At 53.4% G+C, this 27,946-nt stretch overlaps 1 protein-coding gene across 1 annotated transcript; it reads left to right on the top strand.

Annotated features, from left to right (window-relative positions):
* Positions 1-2,666: 2,666 nt before the first annotated feature.
* RBPMS2 (RNA binding protein, mRNA processing factor 2) lies at positions 2,667-26,201 on the top strand (the record flags this gene model as incomplete). Its single annotated transcript, XM_084240621.1, has 7 exons — positions 2,667-2,753; positions 17,452-17,529; positions 18,114-18,152; positions 18,965-19,027; positions 19,333-19,483; positions 19,995-20,146; positions 26,139-26,201. 7 exons carry the CDS (start codon positions 2,667-2,669, stop codon positions 26,199-26,201), a joined length of 633 nt encoding a protein of 210 aa, XP_084096747.1.
* Between the last annotated feature and the right edge of the window lie 1,745 nt (positions 26,202-27,946).

The raw sequence follows: 27,946 nt of genomic DNA, 5'->3' as shown, positions 1-27,946 counted from the left end.
CATCAGAAGAACAATTAACATTACTTTAAAAATAATTATCAGCATCATGTTATGAAAAAATACAACAATGGGTGGCCACTGTGGACCCTGTGTCATTAGTCATCTCTTTAGCTTTCAACTTCCTTATCTGAACTACAAGGTGAGAATTTCCTTCTCTTTGAAAATTTCAGACTAACTTCTAGAGGATACCTGAGTTTAGAAAACTGGCCAGTCTAGAAAACTCCTCCTTCTAGGAAAAATGGGGATGAAAATGGAGATGAAACAGGGTCTCAGGGGAAGGGAGGGTTTAGATGGATATTAGAGAAAGGAAGACTAATCCTGGGCAAAAGTTGGAGACATGACTGATGGGAAAAACCTATTCTCGAAAAGGTATGGAGGGGGAAAGTCACAATGGACTGAGACCTGTTTAGGATGATCAGGGTATCTGCGGGTTCACAAGGTAGGCTCCATGTGGAGGTGCCAGCCACTAATAAGTACCGAGAAAACTCCAGGTAAAGCGAAGCACCTATTATATGGAATGACAGTGCCTGACTCTTACAGGAGGCAGTTTCCCTCCTACGAGGGTGCGAAACAAGTGTTGGCAATAGGGGTTGTGGGAAACTAAGGTTCCCCTGGCCTTGCCACCAGCACACAGTAGGTGTTCAACAATTATATACCGAAAGAATAAAATGACCTTGGGAGAGATATGGCCCATCTCTAGGCCTCAGTTTACTCATCGCACAGAGGAGGACGGAGGCTAAAATTTGCTGGGGAAACTAAGCCAGAGAAACACAGTTCATTCTCCTGCATGGCTGTGCTAACCCTATATAAGCAGGTCGCCATATTGAGGCCCTCCAGGGTTGAGTTACTTGTCCCAGGTCTGGTATCCTAACTCACAGGCGAGCGCAAACCAAGTTTTTCCCACACACCACGGAGGCTGCGAGTCGCTTTCAAATTTAAAAACCTGGTTTGGCGGAGAGTCAGAACAGAAAGCAGGCACCCGTGGTCAGAGCACCCCCGGTGACGCGGGGCCCCGCCCGGGGGCTCGCAGGGCTCCCCTCACCTATCCGCAGGGTCTTCCAAAGTCCCGACAGGGCCTGGATTTCAGGTCCCCGGTGTCCCTACCGTCACAGCTCCAGATCCGGGGCGCTGGGGAGGGGCCCCGTCCTGAGGGAGCTCCGCAGCGTTCAAGGCGGCCGCTCCTGAAGCGCGACCCGAAGCGGGCGCGAGTTTTTACTAGATGGCGGCCGGGGCGACCCCAGTAGGTGCGGTTTTCAAAAGTCAGAGTAAAACCCACTGGGTGGTCACGCCCTGGAGACCCGCGGAGGGTGGAGGTCACGGCGGCTGCTTCCCCTCCCCCCAGGCCTCAGGTTCGGAGCGGGGGGTGGGGTGGGGGGAGGCGTGTGAACGGGCGCCCCCCGGGGCGGGGGGCGCGCTTAAGGTGCGGGAGGAGAGAGCCCAGGAGCCGGGTGGGAGGGAAGAAAGCCAAGGGGACCATCGCCGTCATTCCAGACACGCCGCGCCCAGGAATACAGACCATTGGGGTTCCACAGACTCGTCACCCGCCCGGAGTCCTCTCCAGCGACTGGGGCCGGGGAGGAGAGCTAAGTCCCACCCTCCGGGCCGGGCGCCTGGGGCCAGAGAGGGGAAGTGATTTCCTCAAGGTCACGCAGCAAAGCTGCGCCCGGACAGGCGAAAGCCCGGCTGGCCGCCCCCGCCGCCCCCCGCGCCGGCGCCCCCGGAACCCCGTCTCCGACGGCCGCGCGCGCGGGGAGGGCGGCGGGGGAGCGGGGCCGGGAGCGGGCGGCGGGATGGGGCGGGGGGAGTGAAGGGAGCTCGCCCGACATCCCATAACCTCGGCGCGGGGCGCGAGGGGCGCCTCCTTCCGGAAGTCGCCGGCTCCAGCGCTCCCCTTCGGGCGCCCCTAGCGTGGGGCCGTCCGGGCGGGGATGCCGGGGGACCAGGGGCGCGGGGCGCCGCGCGCCCGGCTCCACCTCTCGAGGGCTGGACCCGCGCCGCGCGCGCGGCCCCTTTAAGAAAGTTCGCCGGGTGAGTTCATCAAAGTTTAAAAACTCGCCGAGGAGCCGGGAAAGGGGCGCGGGGCGCGGGAGCGGGCGGGGGGGGCCGGGCCGAGGGGGAAGCCCCGCCGGAGGCTGGCGCGGCGCGGCCCGGGCCGGGGCGAGCCCGAGTGGGCGGCGGGGATTGGCTGCGCGTTCCCCCGGAGACCGCTAGGCGGGCGGGGGCGGGGGCGGGGGCAGGCCGGGCCCCAGCTGAGGCCGGTTCCGGCCCCCGCCCCCCGCCCCCCGCCCCCGCCCCCCGCCGCCCGGCGCCCGCCCCCTCCCCCGGCGCCCGCCCCCCGCCGCCGCCGCCGCCGCTGCCGCCGCCGCCGCCGCCGCGGCCGCGGGCACACTCGCCGGGCGCAGTGAAAAGGCGGAGGCGGCGGCCGCTCCGGCTCGGCTCCGGCCCCCCGTGCCGCCCGCGCCCCCGCCGCCGCCGCCCGCCCCGCCAAACTTGATGTGACCCCGGCCCGACGCGGCCGCCCCTCTCGCCGCCCCGCGCGCCCCCCGCCCCCCGCCCGCCCGCACCTCGGGGCGCACCGCTCGCCGCGCCCCTTCCCTCCTCGCCGGCCGGCGCTGCGCTCGCCCTCGGCGGCCCTTCCCCGCGCCGCCCGCCCCACCCCCCGCACCATGAGCAACCTGAAGCCGGACGGCGAGCACGGCTCCGGCGCCGACCCCGGCTCGGGCGCGGGCTCCGGCGGCAGCCTGGAGGAGGAGGTGGGTCGGCGGGCCGGGCGGGCGGCGCACGCGGCGGGGGCTGGCTGGGCGCGCGGGGCCGCTCTGGCAGTCGCTCCCGGCGCCTTCCCGCCGCTGCCCTTCGGCCGGGGAGGAGCAGCGGGTGTCCGGCGGGTGGGGGCGTGCGGCCTGGACTGCCCCGCCGGGCGGGCATTGTCTCCCCGCCCTCCCCGGCTTGGGGCGGGCCGCGCGCGGGCTGCCGTCCGTGCGTCCCGCGGTGGGCGAGCGGCGCGGCGTCCGCCCCACGCCCGCCGCCCGCGCCCGCGCCCGCGCCGCCCCGGCCCCTCGCTCCCCGCCGGGAGCGCCACGCTCTTCCGAGGGGCTGCGCCCGCGTGGCCGGGACTCCCGCCCCGGCTGCTGGGAGCTGAGGGGGATTAGCCCGCCGCGGCGGGCGGCACCTTCACCCCCTTGCACTTTCCACCCTGACCCCTCCCCGTGACCTTGGAGGCTCGGCCGCCCGCTCTGCACCTTGGTTCACTAGAGCTGTGGTCATGGACGAGCTTTCTTCACGGCCCCAGAACCTGGGCTTTGGCAAAGAGGTCAGCCGGCGCTCAGAGTTGGGAAGGAGATGCCTGAAGACACTTAGTTCCCGGCCCTCCTCCCTCCCGGTTTGCTCAGCAACCAAGTCAGGACCCCTGGCCCGGGTGGGAGTCTGCGGGGAGAGGCGACCTTGTCTAGCCCGTGGGCCAGGTGCTAAGGGGCGCGAGGGTGAGGCCTCTGCGTGGAAACACCAGCAGCTGCGTGGTCAGTGGGATGGCGGAACCGGGGAGGATGTGTGTGTAGAGTGGGGTGGTGGATATAAGCCTTAAAGCGCTTAGCGAGTGGAGATCAGGAGCTGGAAGGCTGAGACAAAAACTATGTAGGAAGGGGACAGGCTTCCCAGCTCCCTCCAGGGCCTCTGGCCTCTGCTGTGTCACTCCAGGGCTAAGAGACCTTTCCTGCCCCGCCCTGGCATACTTTTGCCCAGGAAACCAAAGGCCAGTTATCCACCCTGAGCTTCTTTCCCTTTGGTCTGGGGGAGAGACCACAGAGCCCCTGGTGGGGGCTGGTATTGCTCCCTCACTCCTGTCCAGTGGCCATGAGGCCCTCCGTGCTTTAGGTTTGGTGCACAATGGCAGCAGTGGCCCACTGGCGGGCTGGGCTCCTCGCTGTGGAAGGGATGGTGGTGGTGGTAGCAGCGGCACACTGGCAGCTACCACTCTCAGCAATTCAGAGGCCTGCTGCCAGTCCCAGTCCGCCAATGGCATGACATCTTGAGATTCTAGGCCTAGATCCCCCTTTTGGAGGAGAGGAAGGGGGAATATAAATCTTCACTATGAAGGGTGGCAAGGGAGGACCTGACATCTGTCCACTAATGTGATGGGGGTTCTAGTTTGGTAGGGTTGTTTTAGCTCCTGAAGGCCTTTTCCTCCTTGGACTTTGATGCCGATAGACCCTTGGCTTTTGGGGACCTTAGCCCCATCCTGACTTTACCTTGTTCAGAATCTCCCCAAAGAGCTGGGGGGAGGATGACAGAGTTGCTGTGTGTGTGGTGGGGACCGAGGGGTTCTGATTAGCCTCAGTGGGGTAGAGGAGCTGTCTCATGTGAACTTGGGAAAGAACCCGGAGTGCTACTTCTGCTAGGGGGACTCAACACCACCCAAGAGACCAGGCTGACCCTCAGACCCAACATTGAAGTGAACCATGTAACCAGGCTAAAGTCTTGAGAAAGTATTTAAGGTACTGGTCACTTATTTCTGAGTGCCTTTTCTGTGAGAGAGAGGGCAGAGTCCTCAAGAAATGGGATTCTGCTGTTCTCCTTGGGGACAGAGGTGTTCTACAGCAGTGGTGTGATTCTTGGTGGGGATTGTCAGTGCTACCGATGTTTTGAACGGCCCGTGTTCAACAGATGCGTAAGGGTTCTTGGGACCTCCTGGAGCCCAGCATGTGCTCTGGTCTGGTAAGGCCAGTCCCCTCCCCTCAATAGCCTTCTGGGACAGTGGGTCAAGTGTTGTTCTGCCAGGGTTCTGTCTTGGGTTGGTGGCTTGACTGGAACTGGACTCCTTCACTGTAATTTTAGGTGTATCTCCTAGGCAATCAGTTCCTTAATCCTCAAGAGCTGCCATCAGGAGAATCTGCATTAGCTCTGGTGGTTTACTCTCACCGCAGACCCAGGCCGGCTCTTCCCAAAGGAGTGTTGGTGATTAGCAAGCCTAGAAAACCAAGGAACCTTACTTGCCTGTCAAGACCTCATTTTCTGAAAATGTTAGCTTGTTGGATAAAAGGGTGTATTTTCATGGTTCTTGGAAGGGGTATCTGTGGAATTTTTCTTAAACTGCTTTGTAGAACCTTGCCTCTCCCTGCTTACCTACCCTGTCCATGAGGGTACATTCGTATCATAAACTTTAGGTTCCTTTTCTAGACTAGGGGGGTCAGGGATACAAGTGAAAGATCACAGACTAGGAGATGAGAAGGACTTGCCAGGAAGTGATGGTATGTTAAATGCAACTGTGGGTAAAATAAAGAGATATCCACATGTGGCCCAATGGTCTGCAGAGAAATCAGAGGTCCGCCCTCCCCACATGTGGCCGAGGAGATTATTAGACTGTGGGGATGAATGGCCTTCCAAGAGGAGGGAGTAGTATGTATAAAAGTTGGGGGTGGGGGTTGGATTGTGGACCGCATAGCTTGTTTTGGTGACTCCCAAGAGTTTCCTTTGTTGCAGCAATATTGAGGCCACATTTTGCAGAGTCTGAAATCATGCAGACTTGGGGGTAGTTGGCATTATTATGTCTCTTGGAAGGATGAGGTGTTAGAAGCATTGATACCTTTTGAAAGCTAAGGAGGACAATGAGGAATTGGGGCTGAGTCTGCACAGGAGGAACTAAGTGTCCCCTCCTTTTAAAAAGATTTATTTTTATTTATTTATGCATATAAGAACGAGTGTAGGCCAGCGATGTGAAGGGGGGGCTGGGGGAGGGAGGGTGAGAGTTTTCACCAGAGACAGAGTGGGGAGCAGAACAGGCGGATCTACTGAAATACACTGCTGAGGGGAGCAGTGGGTGAGACAGGAGAGGTCTGCTGTGCCTCCACTGGCCAGGGATTGAATGCATGCTGCAGTTGCTGGCAATAGCTTCACAGTGACTTAACCCCTGTGCCACCAGGGAGGCCCTAAGTGTCCCTTTCAAGCTGGATGCTATAGCCTACCCCAGGCATGTCAGGGCTGCTGCTGGAGCTCCACAAAGTGAGTTAATACAGCATGTGAACCCCACTCAGGTCAAATTTGCCTGAAAATTTGTATTACTGAACCCCAGATGCAAGTATATCGACCAGAAGTTAGGTTGTTTTGGGGCTATATGTAATTTGAAAGTATATTGTATTTTGCAAATGGAAACTTAAATTTCATAATGCAAGGTAACGCTAAGTTACTAAAATTATTCATGGGGGGGGGTTTCCCTGAAAGGGAAAAGGTGGTAAGCTATAGAAAAGCAGGGATTGATGGCAGCTGAGGGGAGTACAGTTTGACCTTATGATCGTGACCCCTCAGCACCCTTCCACGGAACTCCATCTTTGCTTGTCCATTGTATCTACCAAAGCAAACCAAGGTGGCCCGTTGTGGGCTGGGAAGCCTGTTTTCTCTTGGTGTTTCTGAAGAACCGGCCAGGTCCCTGGCTCCTAGCAGGAGAGGCAGGGTTAACACTGCAGGTGAGTGTGAAGAAATGCTGGGGTCTAGTGTGTGACTTGGGCACCTTTCCTTTTCATTTCTCTGCCTTCAAAAGCATTTGACAAAATCTAGATGTCTTGGTTTTCTTACTGCAGGCTGCTTTGGGTATGAGGGAAGGGGGTTCTATGCTTCGGGCCTTTTCCCTGGAAACAGGGCCCAGATCAATGGATTCAGGACGATTCTGGTAGGTCAGGCCCCTGTCCTCCCTGGGGATTATTGTAGTTATGTCCCCTCTGCTCAAATAACCTAATAGAGAGAGTGGACTAATTATAGTAAGTACATAGATATTTGTGCTAGGCATTGCTCTCTAAGCACTTTATAATTTTAACTCATTTAACTTTCACAACAGCACTATGAAATACATACATTATCATCACCTCATTTTACAAATGAGGAAATTGAGGCACAGAGGTTAAATAACTTTTATGGAGCAAATAGGTAAGTTGAGATTTGAAACCACAGTTTGTTTTAATTACATAATCTGTTGTTCTGTTGTATATTATGGTTGTTGTTGAGACTAAAGTTTTTGAGGCCTGAGCTTTGGGTGATGCCAGGGTGCTAACTCAAAGCCCAGAGGTTGACTCCAGGCTAGTTTCCTTTGGGCTGCTGGCATCCCAGACTGAGTGATGATGGGAGCTGTGAGCCCCTGCAAGAGAATCATTTTATCACAGATACTGTTTAGAATTGCCATTACATACATGGTGATGGTAAAAACCACACCAGGTCGGTTTTATTTTTCAATTACTTGCAGAGAGTATACCCCTTGTTGCCTGGACACAGCCTCACTGCTTTCAGAGCGCTCTTGGTACCCTGATGCTTTGGGCAACTTAACAAAAGAAGTGATACTGTCTCTAAAATTACTACCTAGCTTTTTTTTGGGGCGGGGGGTGGTCCCTTAGGTCTCCTTAGCTCCTCCTTCCCTGCATAGGGCAGCCTGGCTAACGTCCCAATAAGAACTAGCTTCTAAATCCACTCAATGTTTGGACATCTGACTTCTCATCCCCATCTCCAGAAGGGGGGTGCTGGTGCATGCTGTAATTAGAGTCAAGACTTGAGTGGTGGATGCCTAGCTTTACTCTCAAGCTTTCCACCTACTTACTCCACTGGGCCTCCAGACAGTCCTGAGATGCAGAGAAGTCTGTCCCTGGCCCAGTTTCAGCCTGGTTCATTTACCGAGAACCGAGTTAGAGTGTCAGGCTGTGGCAGGGCACTGGCCTCCAACTTCTGCTTGGCCAGTGATTTGGGACAGTGGCAACTTCTGGTGCCTCATCAGTTCCTCTGTCCTGGCTGTGGTTGTCTCAGAGGGGTGCTGATAGCCCTGGCAGAGGCCGTCACTTATACTTCCAATAGCTTGCTGTGGAGAGGTGGAACATGTCCCAGAGCCCCATCCACTGTCCACCCAGGGTTCAGCATGGCCTCCTTGCTTTCTGTTTCTTCCCATAATCCATCATTGCATGGAAAGAATAAGGTTACCTCTGAGATGAATCAAGGCTAGACAAGTGTCAGGATTGTTGGGTCCTCCTTTCTGAAGAATCCACTGGTGGACCCATTCTCACCGGAGGCCTCGGGGATGGAACATCAGTTGGCTGTAATGGGAGGGTCTGCCTAGGCCCATCTGCTATAGCCTTTAGTCATTCACTGCCCACTGGACAGAGGCTCTTGGCTGTCCCAAGTCATCAAGGCTGATTGTATAATTCTGAATAGGCCTCAGATGCCCAGGGAGAAAGGGCAGTGCTTGACCTGCCCTGCCATAGTCTTAAGTGTCAGGAGTACCTGGCTCCTCTTTGTGGCTAGCCAGCCTCCCTCTCCCTGAGCACATCTTGAGCTTTTATTAGGGCATCAGGAGAGGTTACTGGAATAGGACCTGGGACTTTTTGAGAACTCTGTTGTTGCAAATGCTCTGAAGTTCTGCCCAGACTAGTCGAGGCTCTTCATGTATAGTTGCGGCCGAATCCAGGCACAGCTTGGGATGGAGGGGTGCTCATTTTAATTTGTGTCAGGGGAACTCTAAACATGATGCAGATCCTGGAAGCACCTCCAGAGATCTCCCAGCAGCAGGTTAAGTTAGGAAACATCTTTTGTCAGATTTCATCTGCCTCAGTCAAGTGATAGGCAGGTGTGGTAGCTCAGTGCTGTGTGTTCACTGTGTTGTGTGTTCACACTGGAATAACAGCACATGGTTTAAGGGTTGGAGGTACTGATTTTGGAACTGCAGGGAAGTGGTATTGCCTGAGGCCAATGCCTTGAATCTATGGAATGACGTTTGGCAGTGATGACAACTGCAGCCCTTGCTGGGCATGGGCAATAGATCTTCCTTGACTAGCCACACAGGAGAGGCAGGAAAGTGGGTGGCACAGGGAGCCTCGCCTGGGAGGCCTCTATGCTAGAGTGCCCTGTGAGCCCACCCATGCTGAGCTACCTCTGAAAGTCTTGGCCCCGGCTCTGTCTGGAGCCAACTGGAAAGCAGGCCCATTTCCACCTCCAGCCAACCCGTAACACCGGCCTGCAGAATGCTGTTCATCCTGTGTGATCTGACTCCCTAAATGAGTTGTAGCTCAGTGATCAACAGACTTTGACCTAAGATGTTAGGCCTTCTGCTCCCGGGGCTAGAAGTAACTTGGAGTATGAGGTATACTTATTTAACACTTGATACATGCCCAGCCTTGTCCCTCCTTTCAGAGAACCTATCACCCAGATTGGTTCCGAACCCACCCTTTAGGACATATTGTAGGCTACAGGGGAAAAGCCCCAACCTCCCAGGCAACTTGGACTTACTGCCTAGCTCTGCCCTGGCTAATCCCTGAACTGTTTTCCTCATCTGTAAAATGGAGCCTGATAATCCAAGGATTGTCGGGCTCAAATGCCCATTCTAGGTATGAAAGAACTGGAGCCACAAAGTGCTGTGCAGAGAGGGCCTTTGTAGCCAAGCCCTGACAATATGTGATTTGGGGCTGGAATTGGCATAGCAAAGCACTGTGGAACAGACCCTAAGCTTGGGACTTCTCAGCACCAGGACAGACTGTGATGACATTGGAGCTTCCTAGGTAGGGGCCGCCTGCAGGGAAGCTGGGCTGAGTCCTTGCCCGGGAGCTGAGCAGCTGTGAGTTCCTTGGAGGAAGCAGGGGCAGAACTGGGCTTCTGGGAGCCTGGGTGTCTCAGTTCCCCTCCACGGTCTGGCTGTAGCTGCTTGTTCTTTTTCCCTGTGTCCTTGTTCAGCCCTTATAAGTCCTGCGTCTGCGGGGCATGTCACCACATTCCATCCACCTCTCGTCAAGTGGCCCCACTTAGAGGGACTTCTTTCCCTGGAGAAGTAAGAGCAACCTGCTAGTGCCAAGCCTGAGCATGGGACCCAGGCTCGGGACCCCCACCCCACCCTACCCTGTGCATGTGTGTGCAAAAGAAAACCCCCTGGCATGAGGTCTCTTGGGGGGGGGGCGGGGGGGGTGTTGCTGTGAGGTTTTTGGCAACCCTAGTGTTGCCCCAGCAGAGACCTCTCTCAGACCCAGGTTCAGCTCTGCCCCTGCCTGGCTTCTGACTTCTGCTCTCACCCTTTCCTTTTCCAGGCTCTTCTGTACCACTTTCCTTGCCTTTGTGGGCAGAAGGAAAGCTGTTAAGCTCTGAGCAGATGGAGGATACTGCTCAAGCCTTCTCCTGAGACTCAGTCACCATCTATCTTAGAAAGTTGGAGTGTGAGGAACTCTGGGGCTGGTCCATCCCCCTGCTCTATAGCCGGGACCGTGGAGAAGGGACACCATTTGCCTGGCTGGGGCCGGACTGGGGCTTCTACTCAGGCTCCCTGAAAATTGGTTTAAGGCACTTTTCCTTCTCTTTGCCTGTCTCGTCAGCAGGTGTTTGCTGAGCCTAAATCTGGTATCGTGGTTTTCAATACTGTGTCTCCCTTTGGAGAAATTGGAGCAGATCTAGGTGTGATGGTGACTGGTACAAGTTTCAAAAGGATGTTCAGTATCTTTATATCAGAAAAGCCTTAAGATTTCTATCATGCGGCCTTTGGCTCTTAAGCCCCGTGGTCTAATGGGAGGGTGATAATGAGACACTGAGCGGGGGTGGCCCAGGCTTCTGTTTGGCCTCAGGGCTTCCTGGCTATGTGTGTCCAGCTGTCCTGTCCAAGGTGTGTGAAGGACTCTGCTCCAGCACACATGCCCCCTCGCCACAAATGAGTGGGGCACAAGTAATGCTTGCCCTTTGCTGCTGCGCATTGGCAGTCTGTCAGGCTTTGCATTGATCTCCCCGTAACTTACTCTGTTTAGGACTACCCCTGGGCGTCCCCAGCAGGACCACCCTTCCAGCAACCCCCCCAGCACCCCCAATCAACCTTCTGTTCTCTTAACTCAAAAACTGAGGACCACTTGTTCCTGGGTACCTAAGGTGACCCCACTGGGATCTGAGTGGGTTGATGGTAAGATCAAGGGTTGCCAAAGAGCACTGGCTCATGAGCAGGGAACTGGAGACATGGGGGCTTTTTTGACATGCTTGCTGGACCTTGGGCCTTGGTTTCCTTGTCTAAAAATAAGGTTCCTTTCAGCTCCTGTACTCTGCCTGCATTTTGGTTGCTGCTGAGGGCTGGGAACTGGGGAAGGATGTGGGAGGGGCCTATAAGAGCATGTTTTTCCCTTTTTGGATCCCCGCCCCCAACCCCGCAGTGGTGTTTTCCATCCAGATGACACCAGGAGAGCTACACTGAGCAGCCAGTAGGCAGGGATTTGAAGCAAGCGCAGCCCTGGTACATGTTGATGGAGTGGACAGTTGAAACACTTTTTTCTTTCCAGACTGAATTTCCTTTCCAGTCTGCCCTCTAGGGTGGCGACTTTTCTACATCTTCCTCCTTTGTGGAGAAAGGTGTGTCCTTCAGGGTGGGTGGTCCCTGAATTCCTGTCCTGGGCTGTTGAAGATGGCTGCGATATCCTTTATTTATTTATTTATTTTAAAGATTTATTTATTTATGCATACAAGAACTGAGGTACAGGCCAGAGGTGTGGGGGGTAGAGGATTTGCCAGAGAAGAATGGGGAGCAGAATAGGCAGACTGAAATGCCCTGCTGAAGGGAACAGCGTGCGAAACAGGAGAGATCTGCCGTGCCATGTGGGTTGCTCCCTGGCTGGGGATCGAACTTGTGCTGCAGAGGCTGTGGACAGCTTCATAGGTTGCGTCTTAACCCCTTGCGCCACCAGGGAGGCCCCGTGATAGCCGTTAGAGCTGAAGGACAGGAGGTTTAATATCCATGGGCAGACCACTGCTTTTGAAAGCACTGCTGCCCTTCCCATCTTTAATAAAAGCTGGTGCTTACAGATCCTGTCTTCTAGCCACCATACACTGCTGCTGCCTTCGACTAATAAGTTGAGTGTTTAACGCTCAGTATGAAGATCTTTTGCGCCAATAAGGTTGGGGCTTCTTGGAGCTATGGAGCCCTCACCATGGCCTCTGACCGGATACGAAGTCCTCTTCGCTGGGGAGGAAGGCCCGCAGCAGACCCCGCTGTCCCAGTTCTGTTGCAGAGACTTTGCTCAGCCTCTTTTCTCTGTGTGCACCACACCCTGAGTACTGTTAACATCCCAGCCAGCCCCCTTTCCTTACCTCCTCCTGCAAGGCCCTGTATGTTCCATGGAAGGGAAGAACAGCCACTTGTCAGAGAACAGGCCTTGTCTGGGGCCGCTGAAGACAGGCCTGCCTCTGGGAGAGATGTCCCTCCGGGCCCATGGGAAGAGGCAAGTCCTGCCTGCAAGTCTCTTCCACAGAAGCTAAATTTGTGCTGTTAGGCTGGTGTCTTGGTGTCACTGGCTTCTGAAGACCTTTGTTTAATCTCATTGTTTTTTGAAGATCTGTAAACAAACATCCTTTTGTCTGCAGGAAGGCATCACTGACACATAGATATGGATTTGTCAGTGTCCTTCCTGCTTCTCTAGAAAGTGAGCTCTTACTCTGGGCTTGGGGCCGGGGAAGCGCTAAGGAGGGAGAAGGGAAACCTAGAGAGTGGCCCGCAGTTGTCACCTATTCAGAAGGAAAGGACTGGACAGTGGGGAGCCGGGGACCTCTGTAATGCTGGAATTAGAGACTCCTCAACCTTTATGGGAGGTGGCATTATCCCCACCCCCACATGACGGGCTTCTGTGCTTCTCAGGTGCTAGCCATCCTTCTCTCCTTGTCTCCCTCTGGGTATCCTGTTGCTGAGTTAGGATTGTAGCCCTTAGAGTGAGATTGGGGGTGGGGGTAGCTTCCTGTGGAGAAGGTGAGGACAGATCAGGAGTTAACTGGGCACCGCAGCACTGTAGGTCCACAGTAGCTGGAGGGAAAAAGCACAGAACAAAGAGCTAGACAACCCCAGGAAGTCTGTGGACCAGTGATAGTCAGTGGTGTGGACTTAGGAGAAGGGGCTGAGCCTCCTCCCACCCCATCATTCCTAGCAACTCCAGGGGAAAGAGCAGCAGCAGGAAGAGTAGCTTCAAGAGCCCCCAAAGCCTTGCTGGAACGGGGCTATGGTTGTGCCAGAGACCAGTCGTTTCCTCTAGGCAGGCGTGTTGCTGACTGGGAACTTCCAGTAAGTCTGGGGCTGTTCCTGAACGCCAGAAAGGCCACTCAGCTGTGTCTGAAATGTCCTGTATGGAGATACCTTGTCTGCTGAATTTGGTGCTTCAGGTCCCACCAGAAGAGCTGTTCCTCACATGCTTCTTTTGCTGGCTTGTAAGGATTCTTCATCCATTCTCTACTTTTCCAATCCCCTTCTACCCTATTCCAAACTTAACTTTCCAGTTTTGATAAGGACATGGATGTGGTCTCACACCATCTGCTCTTACTGCCATGAAGTTGACCATTTTAAAAGGGCTGTGGTGGCTTTTTACATTTCAGGACAGGAAGGAGATAATCCCTTGGGCTGTCTGGATACTTGTGAAGAAAGGGTGAATGTGTGGAAGGGGCAGGACCCAGGTACGTGAGCCCCTTTCCAGCAAAGCTTTGGGGGCTCTTGAAGCTGCTTTTCCTGCTGCTGATCTTTTCCCTGGAGTTTCTGGGAATGATGGGGTGGGAGAATGTTCTAGAAACCTGGGGATTGTATGAGCCACCCCTTATGTCACTTTAAAACATTTTGTGTTGAACTCTTGCAATAAACTCGTAGAATAAGGAAGGCATGAGTTCTTTGGTTGATCTTTCCATCTTGGCATCAGCCAACTGTTGGTCCATGAACCTCGTCTGCATCCAACCTCTTTCTGAATGTTGGGCCCTGCTGCCATGAGGCTAGTACTTTCAGAAAGTGACATGGGAAGAGTGGCCTCCAATCCAACCTGGGATTGGACTGGGCCCAGTCGACTGGGCCTTGGAGATGTAGCTACATGTCTGTCCCTGCTTCCTTAAGGGATCCTGACTCTGACCATGCCACTTGGCTGGCGTTATCACCCTCCTATTCTGAGCCATACTTTCCTCATCTGTAAAATGAGGATGTTGAGCTAGCTGATATCCAGGTAACTTCCACCTCCAATGTGACCTCCGGGGGCACAGGAAAACTAAAGACTCCAGTGACTGCCCTTCTCCAGACTGCCCTGGACTTGAATTCTGCCTCACTAGGCAACTTAATAAACAAATGGCTTGTGGAACCTGGTAGGTGAGGTTTTATGCAGGTAAATGCTGTAATCACAGGAGCCTTAAGTAAACAAGTATTTTGGTGAGCCTCTCTTATGTGCTGGATGTAGTATTAAGAGCACTCTTCATCCAGGCACAGGTGAAAGAAATAGATTCAGGAGGATGTAGCACCTTCCCCAAGCCAAGCACAGAGCTGGGATGCAAACTGCTGTCTCACTGACCAATGAACTAACCTGTTCACATTCTCATTTTGGCATCACTCTGTCCTGACTCTGAGTCTCTTCTTTGGACGTACTTAGGTGAGGGAGCAAGGTGGTTCCTCATGGTGAGGCCTCGGTGTTGGTGCCTGGGAGGATGGAGTGTTGTGAGAGTTGGCTCCAGGGGTCTGGAGTTCTGTAGAGTCTGGGAGAGCATAAGCGCAGACAGGTGGGGACAGTAGAAGGCAGGGGTCCTAGAGGTGCCTGTAAGACGTCAAAGGAATGAATAATGGGTGAGGAAATAGGGACCTGAAGGATGGGTACACTTAAGGGACGAGGAAGGGGTGACTGAGGGGTAGTGCTGGCAGCTGCCTCAAGGTGTGCCTGTGCGGGCGCTTGCCGGGGACTGCAGATGGGCCTGTGTAGGACCTGAGGGAGCTGGAGCAGCAGGCTCTTACCCTCTCACTGCGTGGCTGGCCAGCCTGCTAGCCCATGCTTCCCTCCATCTCTGGCTTGCAGTTTCTTCTTTTTCTGCCCATCCAACATGTTCTGACTTTTACAGTTTTGCTGTCATCCTAACAAGTGCCCAGGGAAGGGACTGGCTACTGAGTGGATATGTGGCAACACTTTATACCCACCATGGAGCTAATGAGGCTACCCAGGTGCCACACCCCCTGTCTTCACAGCTGGTTGAATTACTGATGGCACAGACCACAGCGTAAAGGTTCCTGGGTTTTACCCAGTGTTGCCCTGTGAGGCGCTAAGCCACATGAGCCCTTTTGGGGCCTCACTTTCCCTGTCTGCATAAGAGCATCAGCAAGAGGAACGTCATCCGCCAGGGTAGTGAGGATCAAGTAAGAACCAAGAAGAATATGCAGGTCATACTTCTGAGGCTCAGCTTCCAGGACTTCACGCCCAGCAAAGGGTCTATGATGGGCAGATGGGGACCCACCACCTAGCATTACTGTCTTGACCACAGCTAGTTTCCTGAGAGGTGCCAGGGACCAGATGGGAGCTGTAGTAGCATTTTGGACACATTTGACCCTAAAAGATGGAAACTACAGGAAAAGGGTCATCCGGCTCAGAGGGAAGGATAGAGATAAGGACCTGGAATGAAGAAAAGATCCCCTATCCTTACCCCAAGCAGGAAACTCTTTACTAAGAACTTGCTATTTAAGAGGGCCTCTGGGGAGGTCTGGCCAGAAAGGAGCCATTTGAGGAAGGGTTTAAAATTAGCTCTAGTGAAATGGATGGCCCCTGGGGAGAACTAAAGCTGAAGTTTCTGTGGGCCTGACCTGGCCCTACGACATCCACTGCTCTGGGGAGAAGGGGTTAGACTGGGTGTCCGCATTCTGGTACCCCAAGGCAAGTGTGACTACCAGCCTGGATGAGTAGTCAGGAGACCTGAGATTTAAGTGCCAGGTCTGTTGTCTTGAAAGAACGAATTGAGTAAACTGAGTGATCCACCTCTGTTTGAGGATTTATGCATAAATTCAAGGGCTTTTAATCAAAGGGCAGAAGAATGTAGAAGAGTCCAGGAGCTCAGTTTAGCCCATCCTGGAGCCTTGACTGTCCAAGTTCTCCAGGTGCTTCTGGGAACAGGGCAGTACTTAAGAGCTATGGGTACAGGGATGCAGAGCCCAGGGCTGGCCAGTACACAGAGGGCAGAGGCATATCTGGTGAGGGGAAGAGGTCTCCTACATGGCGACAGCTTATGCTGAGTGAGCTGCTTGGCAGAAACTCACATGAGGGAAGAAGCTTGCCCATGCCCATTCTTTATCAGCCCCAGACCGGGAGTCATTCTTGTGTGCGTGCAGTGGTTAGCAGCGGCTATCTGCGCTCGTTCCCTTTGCTATTCCTGGATCGTGGGGGAGAGAGGGCAAGAGGGAAACAGACAGACAGACAGAGTGTAGAGTTGTGCCTGGCTGCCTTGGGTTTCTGATACAAGCCGTTGTCTAAAATGGCTGGTCCTGGGTTTGGCAGGCACGTGAGAGACGTTCTTGGGTTCTGGGGCAGGGGATTTGGCCCACTGTAGGGCATCTAAATGCTTTCACGCACGGTCACATGATGGGCAGGCTGAGGCATATGAGCTTTCTCTTGACAGTGAGGTCAGGTGTGTAGGGAAGTTCCATTTATTTAGGTTTTTCATTATCAGAAAGCCACAGTTTCAAGATACGTTTTTCATGGTTCTAAACTAGGGAAAATCCTCCCTGCCCCATTATAGCTATTGGCTGATAGGGGCTTGCTAGGTTAGCATTGGCTGCCACAGCATCTAACCAGCAGTGGTGACTTAAGAAAGGATTCCTGCCGGCCCTCAGTTGCACCCCACCTGCACACTCAGTTTAGGTGGTCTGGTTTGTCTGGAATCATATAAAGGACACGTGGTGTCTGGACCTGGCTTTGCCACCAATCTGTAATCATTGTCTAGGGCAAGGCTTGTAACAGAGCATCATCTGCCTCACTTGAGGCTGACAAGATCCTACTCATTCTTCAAAACCCAGCATAATTGTCCAGTCTCTTGACTACTTACCCAGTTCTCTGAGTAAACATTTAGTACCAGCATCATGCTAGGAGCTGGGCATAAAGGCAGGAATACATTACATTTCCGGCCATTGAAGAGCCTCCATGTAGCGTAGGAAGCGGGAGGTGGATGTGAAGGTGGCGGGCCCTCTGTTGAGGTGACCTCAGGCACAGCGTGGCAGAAGACTTCTGTCCCATTTTCATCTTTGTCTCTCGTGGAGACCAGACAGTGTCTCAACCAGGTGTCTGTGGGTATCTTCTGAGAAAATAGATAATTTTTACTTGTACATTTTGGGGGATAGGCCACCAAAGCTTTCTTCAGACTGTCAGAGAGGCCCTTGATCTGAGCAAGGGTCCTTTTCCTGTGCACTTCTGAAAGAGAGGTCTTTCTTCTTGGCTGTTTGGCAGCAGATGGCCTGTGCACAGAGGCACTCACAGGTGTGGTACGTGACACCTGTAGGATTAACCTGGAGAAAGGAGTGTACAGAAAAAGCTTGGAGAGGTTAAGTGCTATGAAACGGAATGTTCATTGCCTCAGTCTCCAAAGGAAGCCCAGGAAATACTGAATTCCTCCCTAAACTCTGGAAGGATTTCAGTGCCTTCCTGAAGGAAAAGCTGTCGCCCCCATCCTTCTCTCCAGCCTGGCGCTGACCACGGTGGTCTCTGTCCCCAGGTCCGGACGCTCTTTGTCAGTGGCCTCCCTGTGGACATTAAACCCAGAGAACTCTACCTGCTCTTCAGGCCATTCAAGGTGAGTGTGGATCCAGCCTCCCACAGCAGAACCTAGGATGGAAGAGAAACGTCAGGAATGAGTCCCTGAACTGGATTTGGCAGAAGGAAGACAGGGGACAGTCTTTCAGAAACTGTGGCTCAGCCCTGACTCTCTGTCCTGGTTCTGCTAAGTCACATGTTGCTTTCCCTCGATTGTTTAACCCTTCTGAGCCTCATGTCTCCTTGTCTGTGAAGGAGACTGTAGAGAATTTTGGTAGACTTTGCCATGTAAGGAGTCTTTGAGATTCATTGTAGCCTTTTCAATTTGCAGATGAGGAAAGTTAAAAAGGTAAGCTCTCTGCTTCCAGATTACAAGCCAGCGGAGCAAATGGCATTCATGCGTGAAATGATGAGCCTCACCGCGTGATGCCCACCCATGTGCCGGGCCTTGTGATGTGGGACACAAGAATGGAGGGTGGAGGTCAGAGTGGGTTGTTTGCAGGGAGAAGAGTGTGAGAATGAGTCAGGCAAGCATGGGGGAAGGTGGGGCAGATGTCGTGGGTGACCAGGAAGGCATAATAAAGGCTTTTGACCCTGCCGGGTAATGACCACCTCTCTCTGCAGGGGTATGAAGGGTCCCTGATCAAGCTCACGTCGAGACAGGTAATTTCTCTCCTCAGTTCTTCTTCCCAGCCTAGATAAGCCGCTGAGCTTGGAACTGAGCCTGTTGCCTTTTCCTGTCTAAAGGCATTTGGGAGCTGAGACCCATTGCCTGCCATCCTGTTTCTGTCCTGGGCTGATGAGGAAGCAACCTCCAAAGGTCCCCCCTCTCTCTGGCTCTTGAAAAGGCACAGCCTGCCCTGACCATAGAAGTGGTAACCCTGACCATAGAAGCTGGCTCCTGAAGCCAGGAGGTCGGGGACCAGAGCATTTAGGGGCTGTCTGAACTTTGAGATGATTCTTGTCAAAATGAAGTTGGTGCCAAGTTTTCAATCCATTGCTCCTTGAGCCTGGAGTCTTACCATGCGCTTGACACATTGGTGTCAAGGAAGATACAGATAAGGGGGGCATTGGTTTCCCCTTTCTTGCCAGGAAAACCCTGGAACTGATTCTAAATTACTTGCAGTTTTAAAAAGACACTTACTGAAGCAGCTCCCATCAGGTCACCTACATGGGCGACAACAGCCCCCACTGTCAGAGCACTGGGCTCCCCTTCCATCACCCTGCTCCTGTTTAATGCTGTAGAATGATGGTCCTTGGGCATCTTCTGGGTGGGAAACTTCTGGTTTCTGGTGCATAAGAACCTCCCACTGTTCCAGCCAGACATGGGGCATGGGGAATAGCTGCTGGGTTTCCCACCTTCCCTGGTCTTTTTCACATCCTGTTTCCAGTGAAATGATGGAGTTTTTGGAGAAGGTGGGGAAGATGGAATGTTGGGAGAGATACAAGAGTATATTCTCTCTTTTTCCTGCTAGCCTGTTGGTTTTGTGATCTTTGACAGCCGGGCAGGAGCAGAAGCGGCCAAGAACGCATTAAATGTGAGTAGGTGAATAGGTCTTTCTCTGACCCACAAACCTCCAGGTGATGGGTATCCCTGTTCTGTCTTTTGCAAAAGCCTTCTTCCCTCACTCCACACCAATAAAAGGGCCTACAGAGGTACCTTATTTCCCAGCCATCCCAGGGCAGAGTCTCTGGTTGCAACATCTGTGCCAAACACCACTGCTCACAAGGCCCACACAGCTGGTCCTGTCTTGGCCCATGTGTAGGAGTCTCTCAGGCTAGCTGCAGTTGACAGTCTGGGTCTTACAGGTAAAGTCTTTCCTTTCTTTTCCTCCCCACGTAGGGTATTCGCTTTGATCCTGAGAACCCACAGACCCTGAGACTAGAGTTTGCCAAAGCCAACACCAAGATGGCCAAGAACAAGCTAATGGCTACACCAAATCCCACCAACGCTCACCCTGCCCTAGGAGCACACTTCATCGCACGGGACCCCTGTGAGTGGCACCCTGACCTGCCGTTCGCTGCCCTCTTACTTGGCTTGAGCTGGGGCCCTGTTGGAGTTACATCCTGAAAGCCAACATTGAAATTCTTACCGAGGGAATCCATCCTGCCTGCCCCTCTTCTAGGAGGCTTCTTGCACTCATAGCCACCCATCTCTGTGGGTTCCACCTTCCTTCCTTCCCTGCCACCTTTGCTGGGCCTCAGACAGACTGAACTCCTGAGCCGTGAGAGCTACCCATCTTCCCGGAAGCCTGCTCTGACTTCTCTTGGTTAAGATGGACTGAGGCCTCTCTGAGAGCTTTGCAAAGCAAACAGCGTGCTCACCGCCAGGCCAAGTTAGCATGGCACTTCTTTCCATGTTCTTGGGGCCCTTGAGGGGAGTCTGGCCTGAGTAGGGCGTTTATGCTTCAACCATAATGCTAGGTCTCCCTTTCTCTGAGTGGAGCAGGGTGATGGAAGGGAAGCCCAGTGTTCTGACAGTGGGGGCTGTTGTCTCCCTTGTAGGTGACTTGATGGGAGCTGCTCTGATCCCTGCGTCCCCAGAGACCTGGGCCCCATACCCTCTGTACACCACAGAGCTGAGCCCAGCCATCTCACATGCTGCGTTCACCTACCCGGCTGCCACTGCTGCTGCCGCCGCTGCCCTGCACGCTCAGGTGAGCCCTTATGGGGGAGAAGCTGGAAGGGGAAGAATGCAGGTGCCAGGCTGGCCGGGCTTCGTACCTGCCTGGCCACTGGGCCGCTGTCCCCAGAGCTGTGGCAGAACTGTCAGTGCCCTTCGTCAGGACCCTCAGGATTAGGCTCCCACTGCAGGGGAGGGATAAACCTTGAGGCCACGTGGAAGATACGGGAATGCCAGGTGCTGCGAGACCAGCCTCTGTCCACCACACCTGAATTCTGCTCACTGCCTCTGGCCACAGAACTTCATTCGAACCCCAGTCCTATCCCCAGTGTGGTCAGGCCACCCAGGCCACCCGCCTCTGCCTCCTCCTGTCTCTATGAACTTCAGAAAACTCTTAATGATTACTGTGTCCTAGATTTTTATTATTTAGAAAAATAAGAATGTTTTTTGCCTTGCTGTGGTTGTGAATTAAATGCTCAGATTTAAATGCTGAGACATGGGAAGTGCTAGAACTGTGCTTGGAACATCCTGAGTACTCTGTTTGCTCTTGTTTTCGTGAGGCTTGGACGTTCTCCATTGTGAACATGTGCTGGGGCGGGAAGATGGGAGCAGGCATTTCTTGGGGTGAGTTGAGGAGACGGAGCTGGACCAGGAGCTCTTGGGCACCATCGGCTCCATGCTCACCCAGTGCCCCACCAGGTGCCCAAGAGGCAGAGGAGCAGATAGCGAACAGACACTCAGGTGTTTGCTTTGTGAGGCAATGACGGGACGCCACTTGGTATGGACAGAGTGGTGAGCCCCACCTTGGCCTCTGGTTAGCAGAGTGACCAAGAGCTGCGCCTCAGGAGGATGACCTGGCCTTCCTGATAGCGGGGGAGGGGTAGTGAGGGAAAGGATGTGAGAAGCCCAGAGGGAGAATTCGCAGGAGCCGGAAACCAAGGTGGAGAAGGGAGTCCAGTCATGTTCTGCCTGAAGCGAAGTGCATGTTCAGCTCAGGTCTTTTGAAGGGCTTGGTGACACCTGGGTTCACCCAGTTCCAAGGTGGAAGGTGAGATTCCCTGGCTGGCGGGTCCTTTCCCCCAGGGGGGTGTTATCCCTGGCCACTGCAGCTTTAGAGCGCACTGAGGCAGAAGCGTAGTTAAACTTGGCACTGTTCCCCAGTCTCACACCACACACAGCTGGAAAATTGATCGGGCATAGGAAGGTAGATAACGATCCTCCTCTGGAGGGAAATGTTTGTGTACTTAGCACCAACCCAGTTCTGGGGTGGGCGTAGAGTGGTGAGCGGGGGAGACTGTCCCTGTCCTCTCTGACCTGGTGGAGTGAGGAATGTTTAATGGAAGGCACCCCACCAGACTTTGCTGCGCTTCTCACCTCTGGACCCAGCTTTGCCACAAGGTTACTACCCGATCTTTGGCAGGGGACTTCTCTGGGCCTCCAGGGGTGTCCTCATCTGTAAAGTGAGAGAAGAGAGGTTCTGTCCGATCAACTCTGAGATACTAGGCCATGATGGGGCAGAGGTTGGGAGCCAGGGACAATTAGCCTGTCAAGTTAATAGGGGAGAAGCACCCGTGCCCTACGCAGGGTGGCCCCCCAGTACCACCCGTCCTTGCTGCTGGCTGGTGCCCTCAGGTTGTCTTCCTCTCCAGCTTCTTCCCACCCTACCCCTGTGCTGTGACTGTAACTGCAGACCAGCTACCTGGGTCGAGATCTGGGCACTCTTTCCACATGTGTGTGACCCAGGCCAAGTTACTTAGCTGATTTCTTTATGGAATGGTCATTGTGCCTACTTTATTTTTTAATTTGACATGGTGATAACATCACAGGTTTGAGGTGTTCAGTGTCTAATTTGGCATCTGTATATATGACCAATGCCCACTAAAAGTCCAGTTTCCATTTACCACCATGGAGCTGAACCCCTTTACCTGATTTACCCCGCCCCCTTCCCCTCTGGTAACCACCATTGCGTCATTGAGAGTTTTTGTTTTGTTTGTTCCTTTGTTTTGTTTCTTTGTCTTACACACACAGGTGAAGTTATAGCTTATTAGTGCGCTTATTTTATAGGGTTGTAGTTCCACGTTAGCGTAGAGGGATGCTAGAGAAATGCCCGTTTTCATGTCGTTATTTAATACCATTATTTTCTAGTCGCCCCACCCTTACCCCAGTCCTCTCTGAGGGGTGCGGCCTCACTGGGGCTGTGTCCCTGTAAATGGGGCAAAGACTACTACTAAGGACAGTGACGTCGGGGGAGAGGCGGACTGACAACGAGAGATCGGGCCAGGTAGCGGCTAGTTCTGTCCCTGCTCCGCTCTTTGGACAGCCGTTTCCTCAACAATGTGCTGTTAGGCCCGAGGCAGTAACGGCATGAAAGCATTTCTAAGTAGCATCCTCTTCTCTTTTCCTTCCCCGCCCTGCCCCCTCGTCAGCGCTGCTCCAGAGACAGAGGCCGGAAATGCCTAAATAAAGGAAGTGGGCACTGATTGTAGGGGGTTCTGCGGGACAACAACAAACCTGAGTATTTCTGTACCTGGAGCCAGGAAATGACTTGGGGAGAAGATAGTAGCTAGTGGGCAAAGCGATTGAGCTGGAAGGGATTATGCTCAGTGAAATAGCGAGAAGGAAAAAGAAAAATATCAGATGCTTTCACTTAGAGGAGAAAGATAAGGAACCCATACAAGGAATCAGGGGAAAAAAAGACAAAACCAGCAGTCAAACTCTGAATTGGAGACATTCGTCGGGGAGGGGGAGGAGAGGTATGAGAACAGGGGAGGGAAGGGCCCAGGCGCTGTGGTGATCGGGCACGGGTGGCTTGGTGGTGGGAATTATATGGGGACTACACTGGAGAGGAGAAAGCAAACACTGTCCAAAAATGAACAATGATGTAAAATATATAAATAAAAATGGGGAAAAAAGAAAATAGGTTTAAAAAAATAGGCAAAAGCGGATGAAAACCAGGCCTTCCTTTCTCAAACCCCATCCCAACTGCTTGCCTTGGCCTGTGGCTCACCTGAGTAGGTCGCGAGGCCCAGACCTGCGGGAAGTGGCTGGAGATGGATTGGTCCCGCTCTGCCTTGGCATGAGGCCATCTTGCTCAGATTCTGATCCTCCTGGTAGAACTCCTCAAAGAGAGCGAGGCATGCAGTAGCTGTGGAGATCTGGCACGTGAGGTGGTGACCTAAAAGCCGGGCTTCTCCTTGTCCCCCTGCAACCAGGGCCTCCCAGACTGGACTTCCTTTTCCATCCCTGCCTGCGGAGGGGTCTTCTCATCCTGGCGCTTCCCTCCTTCAGATTGGGCCATTTACTGATGACCTTCAAGTTCCAAGAACTCGCTTCTATTTTCTTATCTGTGTAATGAAGACAGTAATAGCATCAGCTTTCTAGGGTTTGGATGAGGGTTATATGAATTCAGTGTGTTGAGCACTACTCAGAGCAGTGCCTGGCATGTGTGACCGCTTCATCACCTGTGACATAGAAGTCTGCGTTGACAGAAAGAAGCACAAGCAGATTTTTGTGTCTCTTCCCTATGGCTCGTCCTGCTCCCCAGATAATTGTGATTTTTTTAGTCCTTAGAGTTGATAGGTGGTTGGGCACAGGTGTATAAGTAAATCCATAGGTAGGAATCTTTTACAAAAATTATACCAATTTAATCTTACTGAAACTTGAATGTATTAGGATGTTTTTCCATGTCAGTAAGTGCAGGACTATGTGATAGATACTTGGCTGGCCCCACTGTGTGTGTCTAGCTCCCTGAATGGCAAGTGAGGTTGTTCACACACTTTTCTGCTACAATAGTCTGTGCAACAATGGCTACCCTGTTCACACCCCTCTGGGCACCTCCCTGCTTGTTTTCTTTGTTTTCCTTATCATAAATTCCTAGATCTCTTACAAGGTCAAAGTGTAGACTTGCCAATCCAGGTTGAGTAAGACTGGGTATGGCTTTAATTGCCTCTCTGATGAGGGAGGCTCCTGTATTTATTGACTGCTCACATTCACTCTGTGTGCATTCATCCCTTCGCCGACTTCTTGGTGCATCTCAGTTAGTTCCGTTTGGAGCCTGGTCATTGTCCCCGTGGGGTCACCTCTGAGGACCTCAAAACCCCTGTGAGGGAGACTGACCATTCGTCCCCTGACATGTTGTCCCTGACCCCTGGGCCTGGGTGGGCAGGAAGGGGATGTGCTTCTTTAGAGTACGTGGACCTCTGGCCATTATCAGGCAGCTGAGGAAAGTGGAAACGGAGCCCCTGGAGAACATTCTGTCTGCTTCGGTGGCACAGCCATCCTGAGCTCAGAAGTGGGCTTCTCCTTCCTCCACTGGAGGTGGCTGGCTCATCAGCTGGCAGGAAAGCTGCCACCGTGCGGGAATAGTGTCCCAGAACTCTCATTCAGTGTTCTCCCCCTTTGTCTGGCCCTGCAGCACACCTTGCCCCTCAGAGGCACTTCCTTGCCGCAGGGCTGTTCCAGCCTGAAGCTGGGTGAAGGGTGGTGATCAGGGCCACAAGGGAATTCCCTGAGCTGGACTGGGCCCACAGCTTGCCTGGTAGCCACATGGCTGGCTCCCTTGTCACTCATGTCCAGCTGAGTGGGCCTCCCAGGGCTCAGCTAAGGGAAAGACGGGCTTCCTCCCACTCAGCTGTCAGTGGAAAGGGAAGGAAACACATTGGAGGCAGAAGAGAAGGTACAACTGCCTCTGAGGCTAGACAACTCGAAGATGAGAAGAGACTCTTGGCCTTTCTGTGTGGTGTGGGCCTTAATCAAGGTGGTTCTAGCAGCCCGGGGTCAGCCGTATCCTGGTTTCAGCGGCACCAATTCCTTGGAGCCTGGGGTCAATCCCGGTGTTGTGTAGCCCAGCACCTGCCAAGCATTCCCGCATCCCAGGGTGAGCAACCTCTAGCTTCCTGCCAAACATGCACTGTGCAAAACAGGACCTCAAGAAGCTTCTGCCAGTCCCCAGATGATCTGACATAGCACCAGGCCTCTGCTCAGAGAGATGCAGATTCCAGTCAGCCCAGCAGTGACTGGTCTCACCGCCACGGCTTCAAGGGACTTCTGTATGCCTAGCTGCTGCTCGTTTTCTGTATCGGCTCGCTCCTTCCTTCCTTCCTTCCTTCCTGAGGGAACCCCGCATTCCCTTCTCACTCAAGATCCTGAGATGCTGTCTTGCCCCTTCTCCACCCAACCTTGGCAGCCGTGGATCGGGCTGGGTGGGTATGCCGTCTGTAACTGGCACTGGCAGGCTGCCCTGAAGTCTTGACTCGGCACCCAGCACAGCTCACCAGACAACCAGCAGTGGGGAATGGGGATCTATGTCTCTTCCTGGCCAGTCTGAGCTTCCTACTTTGGGGGTGCTGCTCTGTGGGACATCCTGGCAAGTGCCAGGATTTAGGTAGCTGCCAGGCTCCCAGAACTCAACCACAGCATTATAAATCTTTAGACCTGGGAGGCTTGTCATAGAAGGAAGGGGAGGGGTGGAGAGGGTTGAAACAGGGAAGAAGCATCAGCGGGTCTGTGGCCTCCTTGGAGAACCGTGAAGCCCTGGGAGTCTCAGGGCCCGCACTGACTTGGTTTCTGATACGCTTTTACATTCTGTTTTTTTCCCGAGCTTCACAGCCACCCAGTAACTTAATCATCTCGGTCCCGTAGCCTCATGAGACTCAAAAGAAGTCAAGAGAAATGCATTGGGTTTATCATCCTGCTAATATTAGGAACCTGCACTGTCCCACTAAAGGGGCAAGGGCAGGATGTTGGCACAGGGCCCCCAGCTGCCAAGACTCCACCTGGTACAACCTGACACATTCGGATCATGCTTAGTCGAGTGTAAAACCCCCTCACAACCATTCCCTTGTTTGAACTCCGACCCGTAGAGGAGGTGAGTTAGGTGACTTCCGTTTTGGGGCAGAAGAACCAACACCTTGAGGTGAGTAACTGACCCCACGTCTGCCAGTCAGTAACAGAAGCAGGACTCCAGCAGGGACCCCGTAAAGGGAAGGGACTGCACCACCAGCTCCTGACCTTGGCTTCTCTTGCAGGTGCGCTGGTACCCTTCCTCTGATACCACCCAGCAAGGATGGAAATACCGTCAGTTCTGTTAGTTCTTCAGTAAGTGTTAGTCCAGAGGTCTAGGACGGGACATGTCCTAGGCCCTGGCTTCCTTCAGGCTCTGCCGGAGCCCAGCAGCTCACAGGTGCTAGGCCTCCCCCTAGCTTGGGCACAGGGCGCTCTGCCTGCCTTCCCCCTTCTCCCCAACCCACCCTCCTCACAAGGGGAAGTTTCAGCTCCAGTCCCATCCTCTGCTCATAGCCACCTCTCTCCCCCCCTCCAGGTCTGGTCAGCTCGAAGTCCTGGCCCCCCGCTGGGGAGGAAGCTGCCCTGAGCTTCCACTGCCCCCAGGTGGCCTGTGGAGCGCTGCTGCTTACCTCCAAAGACTGTGAATTTTAAGCCTGACTCAGTGGACTACTTCCTGTTTTCTTTCTCTCCTCTCAGCCCTGTCCTGCCCCCAAACCCCTCTCCAAGGCCTCACGGGAGATTTCAGAGGCTTCCCCCCCAGGACATCCTGGCCCAGCCCAGAGGCCTCACTGGGACCGAGTGAGGCCTAACCCTTGGTCCAAATTTGCTTCCACAGCTCCACCTCAAGGAAAGAGGCCTTTAATTTTGCATGTTTTCTGGCATGGATTACGACACTTAAAATTTGTGTATATGTGAGTGTACAGTTTGTTCTCACGTTGTGTCACCATAGCAACAGGTCCCAGCCACTACAGTTCAGTGTTCCTGAGTCCCTCCACACCCCTGCCGTATACCCACCCTGCTTCACTGAGAACAAGCCCCGCAGCCAGTCCCACCCAGGGCCCCACCACCCCACACATGTCCGGGCTGAACAGCATCGACCGCCTAACAAAGATAGTATTTTCTTTTTCATTTCAGGTCAGGGTCCCCTGTTTCTTAGATGGGCCAACAACTGTTAAGAAAATCCTTTCTCTATTCATTTTGCTTACCTCTCCACGGCATACCCCACCTCTGCCATTGGTTCTCATTCTTTCCAAACTGCAAAACCAACCAAAAATTGAAAGTATTTTTGTACCCTGTGTAACAAAATATTTATGCATCATAAAGGATTTTTCGTGTGTGTGTGCAATTAATTATTAAAGAGACCTTGTTTGCCCTGTCAGAGAAGTTTAATGTTTAGTTTGAGGCATGAAGAAGAAAAGGGTTTCCATTCTCCAGCAGTGAGCTTTTGTGTCAGATGTTAGTTTAAAGAAAAATGAAGGAAAAATTGTGCAATTTTATTTTGTTTGGTGAGCATAGCAGTGCTTTGCCTTCTGCCGCAGCTGTGACTGTCTTGCCGTTTTCAGACGCGGGAGACTAGGTGGCTGTTGTAATTGCTGATCCTTTGAGAATGTGAAACTGGATAATATATGAAATGCAAAATAAAAAAATCATCCAAAGTAACAGCTCTCTGACCCTTGCTTCTGCAGGACGGCCACTGCCTTGGGGAGGGTGTGGAGAAGACAGATGGGGAGAGTTGAGGGGGATGGAAGTAAAGTGGGCCCAGCCTCACGCCACGTAGCGCCTCTCTCCTTTTCTGTGTGACTTTAAGTCTGGAGGTGGGAGCCTTACTGTCAGCCCACCCTGTGTTGAATTCAGTCACCTTTTTTTTTTTTTTTTTTTTTTTTTGGCTTTCTGAGGATGAGGACAGAGATTCCCTGCACCTAAAATAAACACCCAAATGGGACCTTCATTTTCTCTTGGTGATGTTCTCCATAGAGAAGGGCGGAGGTTGGGCTCCTCTGTGTCGTGTCCTTGGTGTGTGTGGCGAGGCTGAGCTCGAGGAAAGGAGAGG

This window comes from Talpa europaea, assembly GCF_964194135.1.
Source record: "Talpa europaea genome assembly, chromosome: 8".
In the NCBI taxonomy this organism is placed as follows: Eukaryota; Metazoa; Chordata; class Mammalia; order Eulipotyphla; family Talpidae; genus Talpa; species Talpa europaea.
This window is presented reverse-complemented; position numbering and strand designations above follow the sequence as displayed.